The sequence below is a fragment of the Macrobrachium nipponense genome, chromosome 1, assembly GCF_015104395.2.
Source record: "Macrobrachium nipponense isolate FS-2020 chromosome 1, ASM1510439v2, whole genome shotgun sequence".
In the NCBI taxonomy this organism is placed as follows: domain Eukaryota; kingdom Metazoa; phylum Arthropoda; class Malacostraca; order Decapoda; family Palaemonidae; genus Macrobrachium; species Macrobrachium nipponense.
Window position 1 is genome coordinate 193,090,172 of NC_087200.1, and position 22,662 is coordinate 193,112,833.

The 22,662-nt window shown below is 38.6% G+C and overlaps 1 protein-coding gene across 1 annotated transcript in view; it reads left to right on the plus strand.

Annotated features, from left to right (window-relative positions):
- LOC135219960 (uncharacterized) overlaps nt 1-22,662 on the plus strand; it is a 292,444-nt gene that overhangs the window by 233,268 nt on the left and 36,514 nt on the right. Inside the window, exons 8-13 of the mRNA XM_064257204.1 lie at nt 373-413; nt 15,507-15,577; nt 16,190-16,302; nt 17,796-19,341; nt 19,402-21,536; nt 22,052-22,114. Of these exons, the coding sequence (XP_064113274.1) occupies nt 373-413; nt 15,507-15,577; nt 16,190-16,302; nt 17,796-19,341; nt 19,402-21,536; nt 22,052-22,114 (3,969 nt within the window). The remainder of the gene's footprint in view (nt 1-372; nt 414-15,506; nt 15,578-16,189; nt 16,303-17,795; nt 19,342-19,401; nt 21,537-22,051; nt 22,115-22,662) is intronic.

The window sequence follows — 22,662 nt, forward strand, 5'->3', positions numbered from 1 at the left end:
CTTTCGTGCACACATTATATATACGTATATATATATATGTGTGTGTGTGTGTGTGTGTGTGTGTGTGTATACATACACATGTGTATGTGCATATATACAAATGTATACACACACACGCTTGTGCGTCTGAACGTTCATTTTCTTTTCAATCTTAAAAATATAAAGAAAAGTATATTGATTAAACGAGTAATGTATGATGCATTACACACACACACACACGTATGTATGTGTGTGTATATATATATATATATATATATATATATATATATATATATATATGTGTGTGTGTGTGTGTGTGTGTGTAAGTATATACTTATCTATATAAACATGATTATGCCCACTGATTAAAATATCTATTTTCTTTCATTACAGGCGGCAGCAAAGCGAGTTAAAGGGAGGGAATATGAATGCTGGTAAGTTTCACGAAAGAGAACAGTAAGTTTATTTACGTAGTTCATATTGTATGTCTCGTTGTGTGATTCCCTGACATTTGTATCATCCGTTCGAATGCGTGCTGGTTCTGTCTTCTTCTTCTTATTTCCCACCGTTATCCCTTCACAAAGGGGTCGGTTGCCTGATGCGCTTTTCCTGACAACATCAGGCATGGTTTATTATTTGGCAAAGGGGTTTTTACGACTGCATGCCCTTGCTGTCGTCATCAACCACAGTTACTGGCGGTGGGCCTCGCCTTTGACTAAAATGTCCGCTTGCAAGGCTTCAGTTTCCACAGTTATTGGTGGCGGGTCTAGGCTTTGACCAAAAAAGTGTGACTGCAGCTGTCCTTTGGTCGCCTTGTACGACACGTAGGACCTACGGTGGTAGTATTCTTACACCCGTGGATCTTGGCATTGCTTATGACCCGAGGCTGAGGAAGCGTTATGTAGATTGTACCACAAATAGGAATCATCTCCTATTTCCTGAATGGAGGATTTTGTTGAGTAAGTTTCGACGGGCACTTGTTTTTGGTCGAATGCAGGTGTTTAAACTCTACCCGTAAGATTGATTAGATCATGACAAGAAATGAAAGGGGGAGAAAAACGGTCCTCATATACAGATGGTGTACGGGATACCAAAGAATTTTCTGTGGAAGGATTGACAGTTGCTGTGAGAAAGAGACAGATCAAGTTTTAACAGGACTTTTTTTTTTGTGGGGGGGGGGGGGGGGGCGCGTTCAGAAGCTGATGGATCAATGCGCAACTGAATCCCGCATTTGGGTTCCTCGGTGTCGTCTCTTCTACAGGAAATTTAAGAAAAGATGACTCGTAAACGACAGTGGTTCGATATCTAAATTCAAACTAAAGTAGTCTTAATTGATTCCCTTCATGAAGCAAAATGCTTCATATTTCTGGTTGAGATTCACGAAGACCTTTGCTGTACTGAGCTGGGATTCTTGTCCTGTCTCTCTCGAGAAGCAGTCACTTTCATTGAAGTGCGTCAGTCACTATTCCTCATATTATAAGAATGAATTGTCATGGGTTACTATGGCTCCTTTGGGAAATCACACACGTGTATATGTGTATGTATATATATATATATATAATATATATATATATAATATAATATATATATATTAAAAGCAGCCGTCAGCTCGTAGCTTTTGAACCCCTTAACACAACAAAAAGACGACGACCTGTCCTGTTTCGTATTATGTTAACGATAGTAATATAGCTACATATGGCGGCATCGCTTTGTCCGTATTTTACGAGGTTCTAATTAGTTTTTATTTGAGGCCAACCTGTCTTAGTGCGCCACAACATTTCTCCCCATCATTTGCACGGAAGGGTAGTTTTACTCTGATCTTGTTGAATTTCCTTTAATCAAAACGTGACGACATCGAATTGATGGTCATACCAGACCAAACTCAGAAGAATTAACTTTTGTTATTTCCCCCGTGAAATATATATATATATATAATATATATATATATATATATATATATATATATATATATATAGATATATATATATTAAATATAATATCTATATTATTTGTGTGCGTGTGTTTGTCACTTACAGAAGCGTGTTCACATGAACACAACTAACCGACACGAAGAGGAACGCGCCATACTTTTTGTATTTGCCACGATCCGATTGGATAACATTTTCAGCCAGAAACCAATCGAGGCGTGACACAGAGTGTCAAGTCAGGGGTGCCAACCGCCGCCGTCTGTGACTGCGCCAAGAACTATAAATAAAGACAACGGCTTTTCTCGCGTTCCTTATAGAGCAAATGACGCAAGTGTAAATCAACTTCGTGCAGTACTACCTGATCTCCGTCGCAGCTGCCGAGTTCAAGTCCTTAATAAATTCCCCCTTTTAAGGGTTATGTCTCTTATTCTATGTCCTCCCCCACCCCTCTGGCCGAGCCTTAAGCTGGCCATACACGATAGAGACTGGCCCGTCAAATTTCAAGGGGATTGTCCCGCATCGGTCCAGTCTTTATGGTGTATGGGGGGAAAAAAGCCAGTCTCGTCGGGCTTGTCTTGGCTCGCCATCCTTTCAGCATGTTGAAAATCTGTCCTGTCCCGTTGCAATTTGCTGACTCGCCGCGCAAGTCCTAACGTGTGTGGGAAGAGATTAGCCTCCCAGAGTCCTGACCATCCCTCAAGGCATGATATTTTACTTACCTTCAAATATTCATCACGTAAGCTGTCATATATTGCTTGACAAGTTTCAGGTATGATTTTTCCTAAAGCTTGGGCAGAAATTCCAGTTGAAAATTTGAGATCCTCCAGTGACCGTCCCGTTGCTAAAAACCTCAATGTTGAAATCAACCTTTCTTCTGCAGAAATAGCCTGATCATTACTGTGTCTTCTTTTGTAATCTTTGTCGAAAACAAGGGATAAGAGGTATGTGAAGGCTTCGTTGGTCATTCTCAAATAATTTCTATAATCATCTGGGTTATTTTCCTTTAACTCATTCAGTAACATCATATGAGAAAATTTCTTTCTCTCTTTCTTAGCAATTCTTTTGACCAGGTCTTCTGCGAATTTTGCCACACATTTCATAGTTATTGTCCTCTTGATCCAAGAGAGCTATGATTACAGCAATCATCTTTCTTTTATTTAAAAAAAAAAGCCATATTGCGAATGATATGTCACCTTACAATCAAGACCGCTTGAAACACTGATAATCTTCTCATAGACCGATGGGCAGATAATGAAGAATGTGGTAACTCCCAGAGATGGCAGAGCATGTTGTCCTCTTGAAAATCCTGTCTCCATCGTGTATGGGCAATCCTTAGGGGTCTGGCGCGGAGGGCCAGTACCGCCGTGACGGCCCGCCGTGCCAGTCTCTATCGTGTATGGCTAGCTTTTGTCTTAATAATAATAATGATAATAATAAAATTCATTCCCCCAGCCCCCAAAGTGTGTGTGTGTGTGTTTGGGGATGGAGACTGTGGGCGTGGGTGTGGTCCAACTATTGCTGCTTTATTAACTCAAAATACAGCTCTTACTTACATGGCTTCAAAATGCATACCAATTTTCCCAAAATTTTCTCCGGGTGCTTACAGCAGGCCCCCTACCACCCAGGTGATAGGAGTCGCTTCGCTCACCACCCAACCCATACCATAAGTTCTAAACCCCTTTGCCCGCAACACCCCCCCCCCCCCTTTACTTATTTACTTTAAAAAAAAATTCTGAAACAACGCTCCGCTCGCCCGAACCCCCTTGTTTCTCTAGGGGGCAAACCAAGTCTTGTGGGAACGGTAGTGTGTTGAGAGGGGCAGGCGCACCGCCCACCCACCCCACCTTGGGTTCAGGCGACAGAGACAATCATTCGTTACGTCACCGTTATGTAATCCTTCTTGGTTCTTGTGATGAAAAGTTTAATTTCCAATGGCAAATACGTGGACCAAATCTTTATTAGCACTGTTTTTGGGGAGGGGGTGGAGAGACGGGTTTAAATTACTGCACAGCTTTTTGAGACTCACATGCGAGTATTTCAATAGGCGGATAGTCAGAAACAGTCTGTCGGGGCTTCTGAACCACTGAGGCTCTCAACAGTTATCACCCCTTAGGTGTTGGTTATTCCCAGGCTGTAGAGAATGCGATATTAAATATTCATTGCTTATTGTTTAAATACACACTTTATATGTGTGTTTGTTTGTTTGCATTGAAGGATTTACAATTTTAAACTTGATTAGCGAAACATTTATTTGTAAAGATGTCATTCCAAATTGATTGCGTGAAGCTGAGCAGTATTTGAAGTCTTCGGGCATTATGATGGGTGACTGTCAAAATTCTCAACCTTTAGAATTCTTTTCGTGCTTTTGTTTTCCATGATTCCATTTCATTTTCCATCTGTGGAGACATGTAATGCAGAGCACTGCGGTCTGCACGTTAGTTCTATGTATCCTCCGATTTTGTCCTGCTAATTCAGGAACCTAAGCACATTTCTAGTTTTAGATTAGACCTTATATTCACAGATGTTCCAGCTATCGTGTAGTCCAAGGTCTGTGAATATATAAATAGGCACTCCTGATCATTGCGCCATTGAGAAGGACATATTTGTCAATCAGTATATTTCTTATGCCACCATTGGAAAAACTGTCTGGCTGAAATCTAGAGATAAATTGGATCGCATTATTGGAGCTTGTCAGGCACTTAATATTACCTGATACCAGGACAGGAAGAAGTTCAATGAAATGCTTGTGACTATTTTAATAAGATGTCCCTAGAAAGGTGATTAAATTTAGGACCAATGTCCAGCCATGGTTTGATGATACAGGTAGACGAGCCTGCCATGACAAACAGACCAAATTCAACGCATGGAGACAAAATCATTCAAATTAAAATGATTCCATCTTTGTTGAGGCTTACTGTGCTGCGAATAGAGCTTACCATACAGCCGGGAGTAATTACAATAATTCCTTCAAGATGAAACTTGAAGGAATTGCTCAGCTTCATCTGTGGTGGGCCAAATTGGCATCGTCTGTCTTTGGGTCAGGCTCGTCTTCCATTCCACCTCCACTAACAGAAGGTGGCAGATTCGTTACTGGCCCTAGGGAATAGGCTGAACTGCTTCATCGGGCTTTTGAAGCCAAGCAATCAGCAGAGGATGTCCCTCTACTTGATGCTTGTCATCCTGAACCTATTTTTACAAAACTTACATTTTCACTCCAGGGATTTTAAGAAAATTCTGGATGATCTTGATAGTTTAGGTGGAGAAGATGCTAATGGTTTCTTCCCTTTGTTTAAAAAATAAATAACTTTTGTGTTGTCTCCCAAGATTAGTAGATTCTATAGATTTTTATGTCGACATAGAATCTTTGCGGATGAGCACATTGCCTGTTCCAAAGAATGACATATCTGCAGACTTTAGTAACTACAGGCCAGTCTCTATTCTCCTTGTACATGTGATGACGCGATGCTCTTTTAGACTTGACATGCCATTTGCAAGGGAACCTCGATAAAGGTTGTAAGTGCAGAGTAATTCCATTACATTTTAGTGCTGCTTTTGATTGGGTAAATCACAAGATACTTATAGATATATTTCAGAATCTTGGAATGGGTGGATATGTTTCAGGATTACTTCAAGATTTCCTTACAACTAGGCAGCAGCGAGTTGCTGTGGACGGGATCTCCAGTGAACCAAGACCTATTGTGTCTAGAATTCCACAGGGTAGTGTTTTTGGTCCACTTCTATTTTCAGTGTATACAAGTGTTGTCCTGGAAAACAAGATTGTTCAGGCTGCCGATAATGGAACGCTTGTGGGTATAGTCAAATCTCCACTTACAAAAATTGAAGCTGCCTCAGCCTTAATCAATACATGGACCGATACATGGCGTAGTCGGTGTGGTATGAGACTGAACTCCAGTAACATGAAAGCACTATTGGTTAGCAGATCTTGTACAGATTTCCGCCACATCCTCCCCTTCAGTTGGATGGAACTTTGCTGGACGATTCTGAAGCTTTACCTTATTCTAGGGGGTAACCTTTGACTCATATCTTACTTTTGAGAAACATCCAATGAAAGTTTCAGCAAATGGCGCTCGAAAGTTAGTCATTGTTCGTAAGGCCTCATACATTTATAACAGTGATAAGTTAAGTTAAGTATATCTTAGTTTTACCAGACCACTGAGCTGATTAACCGCTCTCCTACGGCTGGCCCGAAGGATTAGATATTTTTACGTGGCTAAGAACCAATTGGTCACCTAGCAATATATCCTACAGCATATTATGGGATCCGAACCATATTATATCGAGAAATGAATTTCTATCACCAAAAATAAATTCCTCTGATTCCGCGTTGGTCGAGCCGGGAATCGAACTTCGGACCACCAGATTGGGTGGCAGAGTGCGAAAACCTTTCGTCCAACGGGGAACTTATAACACTGATAAAGTCGATGCAACCTGTTTTGGGTCGTTTCTGTGGATGTCTGCTTCTGACTGAGATTCATCTGTTTTTAGATAGAGTGGTTCGTGTGGTACTACTATGAGATTCAGGGCTTCTGTAACATGGTTTTTTGGCAATAACTTTTTATCTATGCATTTCATAGATATAACGCTTATTCAGAATACACATTATGTCTACACATAAATTTTGACTGTATTCTGCATTACGTAGGTTGAATAAATTTGGTACTTATAATGTAAAAGTGACTTTTTTTTGAAGACGGGCCAACTTACCCAGAGATAAGGTTTCGAACGCACTCGTTACGTAACTTATGACAGCATTTCTTCCCTCTTTCTCGATGGATGATTGGCTATACGTAACGAAGGCTAGACCTCTGGCAACAATGACATAAAAATTTAAATACAAGCAAAGCAGTACACCTTTATGAGCTCTGAATCCTCTCCACTGATAATTGTCATAATGAACAAACCAACAAAATATGTTAATAAATACAAAAACACTTTGATTATTAGTCTAACTCCCAAAATAAGTGTCCTAAGACATTATAATCTACTTTATAGGTCACAATCAGATTGACAAGATGTAGGGAATAGTTGGTAATTTTCAAAGACAGTAGACAAGCTTGGTTTGATAACTGCTGTATCCAGTGTCAAGCAATTTTTATTTATCGGCTATCTATCTATTTACTGAAAAAAAAAAAAAAAAAAAAATAGCCGGTACCGTATTTTGGCTTTAAACCTTCACCAATAATTATCGTCAGATTGATGACTTCATGAGGCTCCACCCACTTTGGCCTCGTTTTAATTCAGGATAACACTGAAGGCTATCATGAACATTGTTGTATTAGAAAATCTAACTTCTGGCTATAAAAACTCATTTCTCAGTAGTTGTAAGAAGTGCTAAATGATCCTCAAGGATCCCAGCAGTTGGCCTAAACGTTTAATTCATGTATATTGCTGCTATTACTAATTTTGCGGCACTACTGCTACAGTAGTATTACTACGCTAGCACAGATACCCCACCCACATCTATGTATCGTTCCGCCATTCATAAAGTCATTTTATCCAACATGGTCGTACAGACTAAAGAAGAAGAAAAAAAATTATATCGGATGATCCGTTGGCTTGCTGGAGATTTTAGCACATATAAGCTTGTGTTTACTTTGGATAAAAATCTTATTTTAACAAAAATAGTTATATAAAGACTGTTTACATACAATCTCTTTCTTTCTCTCTCTCTTGGTGGCATAGTGAATAGTTAATGGAAATGTTCAAAATCCTAAATGACATTACAAGTATTATAATCACGTTACGCTAAATACAAATCAGACCATAAACATTGAATTTAAACTAGAAACTGAATAATTACTTATTCAGGCTATAGTAAGTATGGCCACGGGCTTTCCTTTGACTGTATAAAGGTGCAAGTCGTAAGACAAATGCAGTTTTGCAACCACGGGGACAATTCCAAATCCTGTTAACCATTCTTGACTACTATGGGTTTCAGAGCCGATGGAATAAGGTGAATGGGTTTCTGTCTGGTGGGTGGGCGAGGCAACATTTCGTAAAACGATGTTTACTTTGCTTACGTAATGAATGTTTTTCGACTATTGGCTCGCAATCATTGGCCATGGCGTCGGCTAGATCATTTTTACTCTATAAAAATTAAAACTATCGGGTTTAGGTTATTGATAATGCTGACAAAATTTTTTTGTAGTTGTAAAATATACATATGTCAAATTTCAGCTACATCCGATGCTTTGATAAGGAGCAAAATCCAAAAAACCGTGTTACAGAGGCCCTGAATTTCATAGTAGGTTTCTGTTTCCTTATAGGAGCAGTTTTGACTTAGACCATCGACGGATGGTCTCTTGTTTGTCGCTTTTCCATAAGTTGTATTTTAACAGAGATCTTTCACATTCCTAATCGATCCCTGATCCACTTTACCTGCCGAGAGCAAAACCAGATTCGCAGAACAGTAGGAGAACCGATATGCAGTCATTGAGCCTCGCTGTCGAACTTCTCAGTTCCAGAGGTCCTTTATTCCTCCACCGCTCGACTGCGGAACAACTGCCATGAGGATTTCGTGCTGTTGAAACTTCAAAAAGTTCAAGCGGAGATGCAATGCATTATTACCCTAATTCTCCTTGAATTTTAATACATTTTTGTCTATTTATTCATTTATTCATTTTTCTTTTTCAGTAAGTGAGCTATCTGCATTCTGTATTTTCCTTTACCACCACCTCCTCTTCTTGATGAGCACCATATTCTCTGGAAGCTTGAATTCCAAGTCAGTGGTCCCTTTGGTGGGCTTGTTCCATATGAAAAGGTTTCATCTTCTGAATAATAATAATAATAATAATAATAATAATAATAATAATAAGAGGAGGAAAACCGATCATTGCCACTAATTATAAGTTCCAGTGTTATTTCCCATACAGCCTTTTACTTTAGGCGTGGGTTATCAAAGGATATTAATTCTCTTTACTAAAGACATGTTTTCAAAAGCCCATTAATTCTATACAAGATAAAAGAAAACAGACCAGAGAGGACTTAAAGTCCAGTAAATCGGTCATAACTGATATCAATTAACATCTCTGACTGAAGAAACTTCTAATTAATTCTTTTAAGACTGAAAAGTGACTGAGACTGGTAGCAAATACGATACGTACAAAACGGCGCCATTGTCAAACCAGTTCTTGTAGTTGAAGCTTGAAGGGTTTGAATTTGCTGAAATCGAGTGCTTGTGTGAATTGATCTTTTTAGAAGCTTGTTGATAAAGATAAAACTCTGCATTCTTACACTTGGCACTGGGTGATATCGTGGCTGTGCATTCACTGGTGTGTTAATTCAGTCAGAGCAAATCATCCTTGTCTTAAAACAATTAGACTAACGGTGAAGGTCAGCAAGAAAATCAAAGATATCAAATGAAAGTAAGCTCCGGTGGAAGTGAATGATGGTCGACCTTCATTACTCTTTGTGAAGACGTTACACTAAGAAAATGACAATGTTAGTAGGAGTGTAAAATTTTAATCGCGTAGCCGTCGTATTTGCGCTGGCAGTTGGCATTCAGTTCTTAGAGCGAGTTCATCTCTTAGCTGCGTAGCCTCCAAGGGAAGAGAGATCTCATTAGCCTTCCAGCTCCCTTTTAGGAGCTGCTAATGGATGCGTTGTCCTTTAGACCAACCCGCCGCACCTGCTAGTTAGCTCTCTCTCTCTCTCTCTCTCTCTCTCTCTCTCTCTCTCTCTCTCTCTCTCTCTCTCTCTAGGCTGACATGAACTTTTTTTATCTGCAGTTTTTAATAATTTGTTATGTGGCTTTAGCAGGGGTTATTGGATCATTGCAGATGCACTCGGCTATAAAATTTTCCCCTGTTAGCCTTAAAATGAAAGACTTCCATAGATCCCCTACTGAAATAGATTGTGTTCCACCCGCTCTTGCAAGCTCTGAAACAAGGACTTTAAAAAAAAAAAAACTTAATTACGGCTTTATAAACGAGCGAATTTCTCGTTGAATACACTATGAGCAAAGAACAGAGGGAGGTCTTAATTTTGCTCGGATGAATGAACATCAAGCGAATCTGAATCTGGGAAAACTGTAGATAGATAAATTTGATTGGTGTCGTTTTTTGTAAAATATTGCGCTCTGGTTGAGTTTGCTTACGAATATTAGTGTTTTTCTTTACTCTTCACCTTCCACCTCTCTCCATTTTAACGTCATTTCCCTCATCGTATTCCTCTGTTCCCGGTTTCCCTTATAAGCTTTATTATTATTTTATAATTGTCTCTTAAATCAGTGTATACCATTATTAGTTTTAGGTTTATGCTCTCAGCCTATACCTAATTCTATAGTATACTGTACAGTTCCAACAATTTAACGCTTGGATTCGTTTCCAAATTGGATTTTTCCAGTCTTCCAAAAAAATTAATAAATAAATAAAAAAAATAGTTCTTAAAAGACTGGACTGATGCGGTGTGTTATTCTTTGTATAAAATCATACCTGCATTGTGGAAATTGTCTTACAGTTTATCTGAGCGTAGCCTGTGAAGAACGCTTCGCCCGAGTTGACTCTCTCTAGCACACGGTATACGGAAACGATCAACTTGGACGCTCTTAGTAATGCGTACGTTACTACTGTAGCTATATGGAAAGCGAGAGTGGAAATTGTGTTCAATTAGGACTATTTGAGAAACTCCTCTGATTTAATGGTAATGCAACTCATCGAAAACTGCTACCCCCTTCATTTATATCTGCGGTGGTTATTGTTGTTGGGAGATGGCCAAAATACTGTTTATTTCCTCAGCTTCCGTCTTCGCTCTGTGGGATAAGCTATACCCAACTCAAACATTCTTTGAATGTGATGTGAGATTTCCATACTGGTGTAGTAGATTCAGTTACGGTATGAGTATACTTAGAAGTATACGCGAGGCGTGTGAATGTGTGTGGTTTTTGGGTGGTGCTTGTAAAATAATTGTAAATACGCCATTCCATTAAAAAGTATTTTTCTTTATAATACGGAAGATCTATGATGAAGAACATTTGTCCCTGACTTTTTAGTTCACAAAAACGGTAAAGTTTTAGATTCGAGAAGCAAAGAGTACATCTGTGGAGAATCTCTCCACACACACACACACCTTACAGACCTTACATCTTGTTCGGGTTGCCCCAGGTCCCTCAGTGTGAGGCACCTCTAATGTCTACCAGAGAGTTGCTAGTACATCTTCCGGTATATTTTGCATCTTCCAATCTTGGATGGTCTGGGATGCAGTTTAGATATTTGTCGAGCTTATTCTTAAACACATCTACGCTCACTCCTGATATATTCCTCAGATGAGCTGGCAACGCATTGAATAGACGCTGCATTATCGATGCTGGTGCGTAGTGGATTAATGTCCTGTGTGCTTTCCTTATTTTTCCTGGTATAGTTTTGGGCACTATTAATCTACCTCTGCTTGCTCTTTCTGATATTTTTAGTTCCATGATATTTTCTGCTATTCCTTCTATCTGTTTCCATGCCTGAATTATCATGTAGCGTTCTCTTCTCCTTTCCAGACTATATAATTTTAAGAATTGTAGTCTTTCCCAGTAGTCTAGGTCCTTAACTTCTTCTATTCTAGCTGTAAAGGACCTTTGTACACTCTCTATTTGTGCAATATCCTTTTGATAGTGTGGGTACCATATCATATTGCAATATTCAAGTGGACTACGAACATATGTTTTATAAAGCATAATCATGTGTTCAGCTTTTCTTGTTTTGAAGTGCCGTAACAACATTCCCATTTTTGCTTTACATTTTGCCAACAGAGTTGCTATTTGATCATTGCATAACATGTTCCTATTCATCATCACACCAAGTCTTTAACTGCTTCCTTATTTGTGATGGTCCTCATTATTAGGTCCCTTATATGCATATAGCTTTCTTTCTCTGTCTCCATAATTTATTGATTCAAATTTATCAGAGTTAAATACCATCCTATTTTACCTCTGCCCAATCATATACTTTGTTAAGGTCTCTTTGTAGAGCGTTCCTATCTTCATCACAAGTAATTTCTCTACTTATTCTTGTGTCATCTGCGAAAACTACTCACTACCGAATCCTTAACATTATTGTCTAGTCTTCAATCATAATAACAAACAGTATTGCAGCTAACACCGTACCTTGCGGCACACCGGATATTACCTTGGCTTCATCCGATTTCTCGTCGTTGCAATAACTATCTGTTTTAGTTGTGTAAAAATTCTTTTAACCATCTTCCTACTTTATCCACGATATTGTGTTTTCTAATTTTCTTCGCTAATATATTATGGTCTACTTTATCAAAAGCTTTTGCAAAGTCTAAATAAACCACATCTGTTTCATTCCGCTTTTCATATTTTTGAATATGTTTTTCACGGTGGACTAACAGTTGGGTTTGTGTACTTTTTCCGGGTACGAAACCATGTTGTCCTTTATTAAACAAATTATTTTTTATTAAATGTTTTCATAATATTTTTTTCTCATTACCCTTTCATACACTTTCATTATATGTGATGTTAGACTCACAGGCCTATAATTACTTGCCTCTAGTCTTGATCCACTTTGAAAGTAGGGGTAATATACGCTAATTTGTGCTCATCATATATCTTGCCTGTATCTACACTTTGTCTTAATAATATTGCAAGTGGCTTTGCGATAGAATGAACTACTTTCTTTAACAAAATAGCAGGAATTCCATCAGGCCCTGCAGCAGCTCCATTTTTAATTTCATTAATAGCCTGCACAATATCAGCTTCATTAATATCTATGTCAGCTAAATATTCACTATTTTCATCCCTTACTTCTATATCATTATCTTCATTATCTATTCTAGGGGTGAATTCTCTCTTATATCGTTCTGCCAGTATGTTGCAAATTTCCTTTTTTTCATTCGTTAATCTCCCTTCAATTCTCAGAGGGCCTATTTCTATTCTTCTTTTATTCATCTTCTTCGCATATGAGTATAATAGTTTGGGGTTTTGCTTGATATTTATTAGGGTTTTTCTTCCAAGTCCCGTTTTTCATTTTCTTTTGATTGTATAATCTTTTTTTCTGCATTTTCTATTTCTTACGTTTTAGTTCTATAACTTTCCATGCATTTTTTTCTTTTGCAAGACCTTTTTTCCACTTTCTGATTTTCTGGAACAAGATTCTTCTGTCTCTTGTATGCATGAATGATGTTTACTTTTCTTCTTCGGTATATATTTTTTCCACTATTATCTCCAATATTTATATAATATCTCCGTATTTACCCTTATGTCATCACTTACGAAAATGTTATCCCAATCTTTGTTTAATTCTTCATTAATTTCTGACCATTATTATATTTTTACTGTAGAAGTTGTATTTTCCATATCCTTAACCCCCCACTTTTTCATTTCTTGCTTATCTCTATTTTCACTTGCTTTGGAATGAACTGTTAATTCTATGACATTATGGTCTGAAATACTCGCATTATAAACTATTATTTCTTTAACATAATTCATCTCGTTCACAAATACTAGGTCTAAAGTATTTCCTTTCTTGTTGGCAGGTGATTTATTTGTTGAATGTTGTATTCTAGTAGCATATCTAATAGCTTTTCAAATTGCCTCTTATCTTCTGCACTACTATTACTCTCTTTTTTATATGTATAAGTACAACCACAATCTCCTATTCGTTCATTTCCATTCTACGAAAGGAAAGTTGAAGTCTCCAGATAGGAGAATAGTCCAGTCCCTTGTGATTTCTACATATATCATCCAATTTTTCAATTATTAAGTCAAACTCTTTAGTATTAGGAGGTCTATATATTACTATGTTCATCAATTTTTCAGATTCAAATTCTACCGCTATTAGTTCACATTCTGAGTTACTATATTTCTCATATATTTTTCCTTGTTTTTTGTCTTTCCCATATATTGCGGTTCCCCCTTGATTCCTATTTTTTCTATCTGATCTATAAGTTTGGAACCCTTTTATTTGATCATCATTCCCAGTCTCTTGGGAATAATACCAGGTTTCACTTATATTCATTATATCTATTTTCTTTTCATTTTGGGTTAGTTCTTCTAAGTACTCTATTTTTCTTTTTGAGTTACTCGTAACTAAACCCTGCGCATTCATCACTATGATGGTTTGCGTGTTTTCTCCTTCATTTAATACTGATAGTAATAAGGATTTTCCCATGTCTCTTCCTGTTCTGGTATGTTGTTCTTTTTTTCATTTCCAGAAATTCTGACATTAAAAAATCCAACTTTTCCATAATATTTTGATCTTCCTTCATCATAATTATTCATTTTGTGTCTGAATCTGTCTGAATTTTCTCCGTTTCTGCAATATCCTCTTGCATAATAAATACAGTTATTATCTCTTGAGTAGAATTTCGGAGCTGATGCTTTGAAATTCTTTGCTGACACCTCTGCATATCTCATTGGTGGTTTGCTTTTCTCTTTTCCCTGATATTCTTGATTTCTCTCTTTATTTGTTTCTTTCTTATTTTGGATTTTATTACTTGGTTGGTTATTTATTTGATTATGATTCATGGCTACAGGGTGCATATATTTGCATTTTTTGTCGAACTTACATCCTTTTCCTTCTTTGAGGTTTTTACATATTTTTGGATGCAGATCTCTGCAATCATCCCCATATCCATCTAAGTATCACATTTACCATATATTTCATAGTTTTGACATATCTTAGGATGTTTGTAGTAACATCTTTCTCCAAATCTGCAATTCCCTCTTTTCAAAAGGTTGCAGATTTTGTCTTTCTTGTCTATTTTTTCCTCTTTCCCGTCATTGTATAGATCTGGGTAGAGCCTCTTCGGGATTTGCTTTTCTGTTGTCATATCGTAATTTATTTCTTCGTAGGTATGCTGCTTTATTGCCTCATATGTAGTATCAATGAGTATCTCTGCATCCATACTTTTTATTTTTTCTTGTTCTTTGTTTTCCTTATTTTTTTTTCTGTCATTTCATTTTGTTTACTTCTCGTCCGTTTTCCTCTTCTTTCTTTTTCTTCTTCTTCTTCCTCTTCCTCTTCTTCTTCATCCTCAACTATTTGTACATTCAATCTTGATTTAATAACATTGTCTATCCATGATAGACATGTTGAACAAAAAATTCTTGTATCTTTTCTCAAATCTTGTATTACCTCAGCACACTGTGGATGGGTCGGAATGTTGCATGCAGCACATTTTCTGATTAGGTTTTGTGGATTGACTATGCTATACCAAACCTTACACAGTTTGCATGCTTTTGGCATTCTTTTTTCCTAATGCATCAATTAGTATATTCACAAGATTCACCTTATTCATTTTCTTTGTCGGAATATGTTGGTTTATGTATATTTTCTTTATGAGTCTCTTGACCACTTGGATTTTATTTGGAACTTCTTCAATTATTTTCAAGATTGTTTTCATTAGATTGTTCCAGAGAGAGAGAGAGAGAGAGAAGAGAGAGATGAGAGAGAGAGAGAGGAGAGAGAGAGAGAGAGAGAGAGAGAGAGAGAGAGGTACTTCCATAAATCTTGTAGAAATGCTTGTGAGTTTCTTGTCTGAAATAGGAAAGGTTATACTCTATCCAGCTCTACTTTTTATTAATGATGATTATAATTTTTTGTTTTTTAATTTTCCTTTTGTAATCCGCAGGCGGACCACCACCACCCCCACCACCTCCACCAATCCCAGGCGTCATCCCCACCTCAAGACTTCCTTCAGAGGTGAGGAGGCCCTTTCGGGAATTTTGTCGTTTTCGTTATGATTAATCGATTATTGACTGAAGACATCGATTCAGTACATTTCTTTCATTCAGTTATAATGACAGCAACTTGTAGTACTACCTGATTCAGCAACAAATGATGAACTATTTGCGCAATTATTAATTTCAGCGACTATCTTTATCAGTATATAGTTAGCCTGTCATACATTTTGATGGTAGTCGCTTTGTGATTTTTTGTGTTGCACAATATAGTTTATATTGCCCATGCTTATTTAAGGAAAAACTTAAGTAAACTATTACGGTAGATAATGGATTGAAATATAGTCGGCTGTAAACTGAATATCCTTAACTATGAAGGACTTTGTCACCGAATGTTGCTGAACGGCTCGACATCTCTCGACTAAGCACAGCTCTCTTAACCGTCTTGGATGTTTTCGTGAAGATTCATGAATTTCAAAATTGTTGCCAAGCATTTTAGTTCTCGTCTAGATTAGCCTTGAAGTTAATAGCAAACAAGTTTCTGAATATTTTTTTCGCACCGTAGATCTGTGCTTGAACAACCGCTCATTAAACAGGTATAATCATTGTTTTTTTTTTTTTTTTAATATTACAGATCCCCGCTCGCCCAGCCATGAACACCCCACCTGCCGCCTTGGCCAGTGCCATGATGAAGGACAGGAAGCCCTTCACATACACCCCAGGAGGACTCGATTTGTCCGAAATTAGGTAAGTTCGATCTTTTTCTTGATTCCTCCTTATCACAGGCTTCATTTTCAAGTCTCGTCCTTCTTCTCCTCCTGTGTCAAGTTCCTTTTCTGTCTCAGCTTCTTATAGTGTCAGGTTGATTTTCGTAGCTTCCACTTTGAGCTACCTTTTTGTTTCATTTATCCATGTCCTTCCTTCGTATGGTTTCCCAATATTTTGGAAAAAATGGTAATTTGGTATCTTTGGATATTTGTACGAATGTTAAAACAAAAATGGTCAGAGTAATGAATCGTAAAAGAAATGATGGAGCTGTTGTAACTCATGACGATGTGCCTTCCACATAATATATACTTAACCTTACTGTCTGAATGGGTATCTTTGTTCCATTTGCCTAATTACTGTTCATATACTTGCCGTCCTCTCTCTCTCTCTCTCTCTCTCTCTCTCTCTCTCTCTCTCTCTCTCATTAACATACAAAATTTCATGATAATAGTCCCTTAACACAGTGTTGTTTGTTTTATATATACCTATATATATAAATATATATATATATGTTATATATATATATATATATATATATATATATATATATATATATATATATATACAATACATATGTATATGTGTATGTATATTTGTACATGTATGTGTGTATATGTGTATATATATACACATGTATATATGCATGCATCTATGTGTACTTAACATTTCTGCAGACCCCTTGACATCATCTCATGGTTTTATAAATATTGCCTTAAATAATGTAACATTTATCATTTAAGTTTTTTTGTATCATAAGGAAAGAATAGCGGGAGTAAAGAGTAAATAAATTGTGTAATTACATTAATGTTATTGTACAGAATAAAAATAAAGAAAAGTTCTCATTTGTATACTCTCTTTACGTTTCTTATGAAATATGAACCCCTAGGTTGCAAAGGTCAACAAACATTATATTCATGCTAACTCATTACTGCTTACAAAATACGAGTGCTCAGCAAGTTCTGGTGACCTGAAAACAATTGTTCATTTAAATTTCTTGATGGATTCCTCTCGTGTTTTCTTCATGATTCCCAGATTTCTGTGGGCCTTAGGATTCTTATTTGAAACTAGCCATTTTATAAAATAGAATGTGTTTCTCGTGAGTTAACCTTGTTCCCTGGTCCCTCCTCTGATCCTATCCTGCAGCTAGCTTCGTGTGACTGATTAGAAAATGAAATCATGTGTGTCTTGTCACTGTAGAGTAAGACATTTTTGGAATTAGTTGTGACCCGTTGTCATGTTTTTGTAATAAACTAAGTAAACGAAAAATAGTTGTGACCCACAGCAATTTGTTACTGAAGCTTAAGCTGACATTTTTTCTATTGTCAATGTGGAACTGAAATAGAAGTGCTTCAATGCATATAGCCATTCACCATGCTGAGTTAACAAATGCATCCATGTACCTCTGAGTTCCTCTTGCACCCTTTATATTATATCTATGACTGTGGCACGAGTGTTAGACCCTCTGCCCACAGGTCACCTAGAATGCAGCGGCGCCTCTACAGAAATGCTCAATCCGAAGGTGTGAAGCCGTCTCCCTTGGCGCAGCAGCCTCAGCAAGGACAGCCGAATGCAACTGTATCAGCTCAGTGTGCACCACAGGGCCTACCAATTCAGGTCTTGCCAATGCCTGGGGTGGGCATGGGCCCTCAACATCACTCTCAGCCCAAGGAAGTTCCTAAACCCAAGAAGAATGTGTGTGGTCCAGCTCCACCACCACCACCTTTTGTTGTAACAGCAGAGAACTCCTTCACCATGCCAGTCTCCTCACCTATAAGCTCTGTACCATCAACCATTTCATCTCCACCTATATCCTCCTCACCCACATCACCAGCTGCACCGCAACCTATGTTGGCTAAAGAGCCCGGTCCATCAATACCGATGGCACCCCCACTCCCAACGCAGAATTTTGCCGCTAGGAGAGGATCACTCATCAGTGCCTCCCCCCCAACATCTCCTTTGGTGAGTACTATACCTTGTGAACCTTCCCCACCACCCCTACCACCACCACAAGCAGTCAGAGTTCCTGTAACACCACCTATTATTCAAGAATCTTCAGCTTCAGGTCAGCCATCACTGCCAAAGGAACTAGAAATTCTGAGTCCTCCAGAAACAATTCTTTCACCAAAGGTTGCTGAAATACCAGAAATGGCTCCTGTATCTGTGGTGGAAAATAATTTTGTTTTATCAAGACCAACAGAATCTCCACAATTTCCGAAGTCCACGAGCACACCTATAGAAGATTTAATTCTAGGATATTCAGATCCTAATAATGTCAGCCCACCAGGTCCTGTTCTCAATTCTGTGCATAAGTTGTCTCCAACTCATCATGAACTTCCACGAGGCATAATTCCTACACAAGAGGAGGTTCTTCATCAGAAAGAACTTCCTATTACTGAAGATTCTTTTGACGAGTCATCTCCTCAGAAAGAGATTTTATCGTTATCTGATTCCCAATCATCATTTACAGAATCTTCACCAATCTTAGATGAAGTATGTGAACCCATACCAGTAATACAATCTTCCAGCTTAACAGAATCCTCTTCTGTAAATCAGGAACCATCTCCAGTACATTTTGAAAAAGAGCCTACTCCTATTACTCCATTAGCAACAAAATCATCCCCTGCAAAAGAACCTGCATTACTGAAACGGGTACAAAATAAAGAGCCAACACCGTTTAGTAGAGAAACTACCCCAACTAAACAGCCACCTAGTAAAGAACCTACACCAGTTAAGGAACTTACTCCAGTCAAGCAGCCTCCTATGAAACAACCTACCCCAGTTTACCAGGCTTTTAATAAAGAACCTACTCCACTTCAGCAGGCTCCTGTTAAAGAACCTACTCCACTTCAGCAGGTTCCTGTCAAAGAACCAACTCCACTTCACCAAGTTCCTGTTCAAGGACCTACTCCACTTCAGCAGGTTCCTGTCAAAGAACCAACTCCACTTCACCAAGTTCCTGTTCAAGGACCTACTCCACTTCAGCAGGTTCCTGTCAAAGAACCTACTCCACTTCAGCAGGTTCCTGTCAAAGAACCTACTCCACTCGCAGGTTTCCTCCAAAGAACCATCACTTCGCAGGTTCCTGTCAAAGAACCTACTCCACTTCAGCAGGTTCCTGTCAAAGAACCTACTCCACTTCAGCAGGTTCCTGCTAAAGAACCTACGCCACTTCATCAGTTTCCTGTCAAAGAACCATCTCCACTTCACCAAGTTCCTGTTCAAGGACCTACTCCACTTCAACAGGTTCCTGTTAAAGAACCTACTCCAATTCAGCAGGGTCTTGTTAAAAAATCTACTCCAGTTAGGCAGGTTCCCACTGAAGAATACTCTTCAGTTAAGCAGGTTCCTATTAAAGAACCAGCTCTTACCATGAAACCAGAGTTGAATGACCTTTCAGCAAGTAAACAAGTTCATACAAGACAGCCTGGTGTTCCTGAACCTATAGATAATGACATACCTGTAATTTTCTCTCCTATACCTGTGAGGGAAATGCCTATGAAAGAGCCCACTCCAGTCAGGCAGATTTTCCGGGAACCAACACCTGTTAAACAAGCCATACTAGAGAAACCTGTAGTTGTGGACATTTCTCCAGCGGTTCCTTCCTCCATGAAGCTAAATGCTCCTTCAAGACCAACACCATCTCAGCCAGTGAGTGGATTAGGAAACTCTGTTTTGAGGCAAGTTTCTGGTCAAGGTGCTGGTTTAAAACGACAATCATCTTTGCCTGAGCCTCCATTCATACCAAATATACCCATAGAACCTCCCCCCATTATTACACAAGCACCAGTTATCCAACAAATGGCATTTAATCAGCCATCTGCACCAACAACAAATCTTTCAAAGCAAAATTCATTGTCACAGCCTTTGCCCATTAAACCAGTTCCAATTAGAACAAATAATGAATTGGACATTAATAAAACACCTGTTCAAGTACAGTCACCTCCGCCAGCGTTATCATCAATGACACCAATCTCTACTTCTGCTGGTGTAAAAGGAACACGCTTAGTTCGCCAAGCTTCTCTTCCCACCAAGACATCTTCTCCACATGTTTCTTCTCCAAATGTGCCACTTCATGTAGATGAGGGGATACCCAGCTCAGGCCCCATATCACCTTCAGCTGAACGAAGCTCTCATCGAAGTCCAACCACTGGATTACACAAAGCTCCACTACCCTGGATGTGTGGACACTTACGAGAACCCTCTCCACCGCCACTATTTGTTCAGCATGCTCAGCAGACATTTCATAAGTTCCAACCTCATAACCGCTTTATGAGGCAGTCATCACTTGGACCTGAGGGTTCAACAGACACTTTTGCTAATGCTGGAACCATGACACAGCCAAATGTTCGACAACAACCAGTTTTTCAGAGACAGCAGTCCTTGCCACCTCCTCAAAGACCTCAACAACAACAATCACAAGCACAGTCTGTTAGAGTACAGCAGCAATACAAGCCACAGCAGCCGCAGATACAAAGCCAACTCAAGCAAGTACAGACACAGCAACCTCAAGTTCAGCCACAGTCCCAGGCACAGATTCAGCCAAGGCCAGTTCAAACACAACCTAAATTCCAGCCACAGTCCCAGGTGCGACAACCCCACCTTTTTGAGCCTCATACTCAGCAACCCCTTACCAATCACCTACAGTCTCAGCCCAAATCTCACCCTATTCGAATACAGCATCAAGGGAATTTGAATCAGCAACCTCGTGTAATTCCAGTTCAGTTCCAGCAATCACAGCAACCCAAACAGAAGCCAAGGGAACGAATAATTCCTATCATGATTGAAAGTGATTCACCTCCTAGAGAAACTCCGCCTGCCCCAAGTCACACAGCTGCTACTTCAACCATATCAAATGCAAGTACATCAGTAAATGAACGCTTTATTCCAATTCGTATAGAAGGGACTACTGGTACAAACAATGCTCAGCAGACTTTTCATCAACCTTTGTCTCACCTAAACCAGCAACAGCCGGTTCATGTTCATCATCCTCAGCCCAGCTGGAATAGCTCTCCAGGGACAGGTTTCAAACATCCCATCAATACTTTGAGTGGGAGTGGACAAAGTGGTGCCTTCCTTCCTTATAACTCCCTCTCTTCCTCCTCTTCTGAAAATAGTTCAAACAGCAACAACAACAACAACAACAACAGCAACCCTCTTGATGCTCTTCACCAGATGCAACAAAGTCTGGCTCAGCTCAACTCAGGCCTAGAAAAGTAAGTCTGCATCTTGATGTCTGTACCCATCTCCTCATCCCCACTCCTGGGATCCTGTCAAGCGTCCTTCATAGCAAGACCCAAGAAATCACCTTGTCCCTCTCTGCCTTCAGTAGTCGCCACTCTCACATACTCACTTGTTCAGTTTCAACAAGTAACAAACTGTTATGTTAACTTGTGTATTTTTCTGATAGTTCTGGTGTCTGTGCAGATTCTTAGTGTAACTGATTTTGAATAATGTATTGTAACTCATTATTTAAAAAATTTACATGACAATCAGCTTTTAACTAGGTGTCTGTAATATCAAATGCTGAGCCTTTTGTAGTCATTATAGTTATAATGCTGCATACATATAACGAATTAAGAGTTTTTACCATAAAAGCAGTGCCCTGTTAACTTTTGCTCCTATCCAAATGTCTCCAACTAACACTGTGTTGATATAATTCATTTTTATCCCACTCAAAAGGATCTACTTCTCCCAAGACTAAATGGAGATTTTATTATGCTTTTTGCAGTGCCTTCCCAAGATTCATACAGAAAAAAATGTCGGACACGATAACACCCCGGACTACCCCTAGGTATAGTAGAATATGGGGCTAGTGAACAGAAAATTTAAGCATTAGCCATTGCAGTATACCTTCCTCTGGGAATGTTATTTGCGTGTTAATCTGTCAGTGTGTCTAAAATGCGCTGTCATTCAATTGTGGATTCGTTCTATTGTGCAGAGGTCTCAAATTGGACTGTTCCGCATGTAACTTTGTAATATACTTGTAGATGATAGAACTTGCACTTAATATGTATCTTAAATGCACTTTCTATTTTTGCAGTTACTTACTTGAATTTCATCATATTGTGTGACTTCAAAGGAGAAGAAGTTTGCAACTAATTTGCTTTTGCAATAGAACAAATCCCTTGTATGCTACTGATCTACGTGTGCGATCTACATTAGATTATATGATATGAAGGCAGCATGTATATGACTATATGTAGATACACAGTGTCTTTTTTGGTGACACAAATTTTTCCATCTTTGGCAGCCCATTTTAAAATAAATTTGACTCCACACATCAGTTGACACTTATTTCTCTAGATGTGCAGCAAAGTAGTCATAATATAAATAATAAAT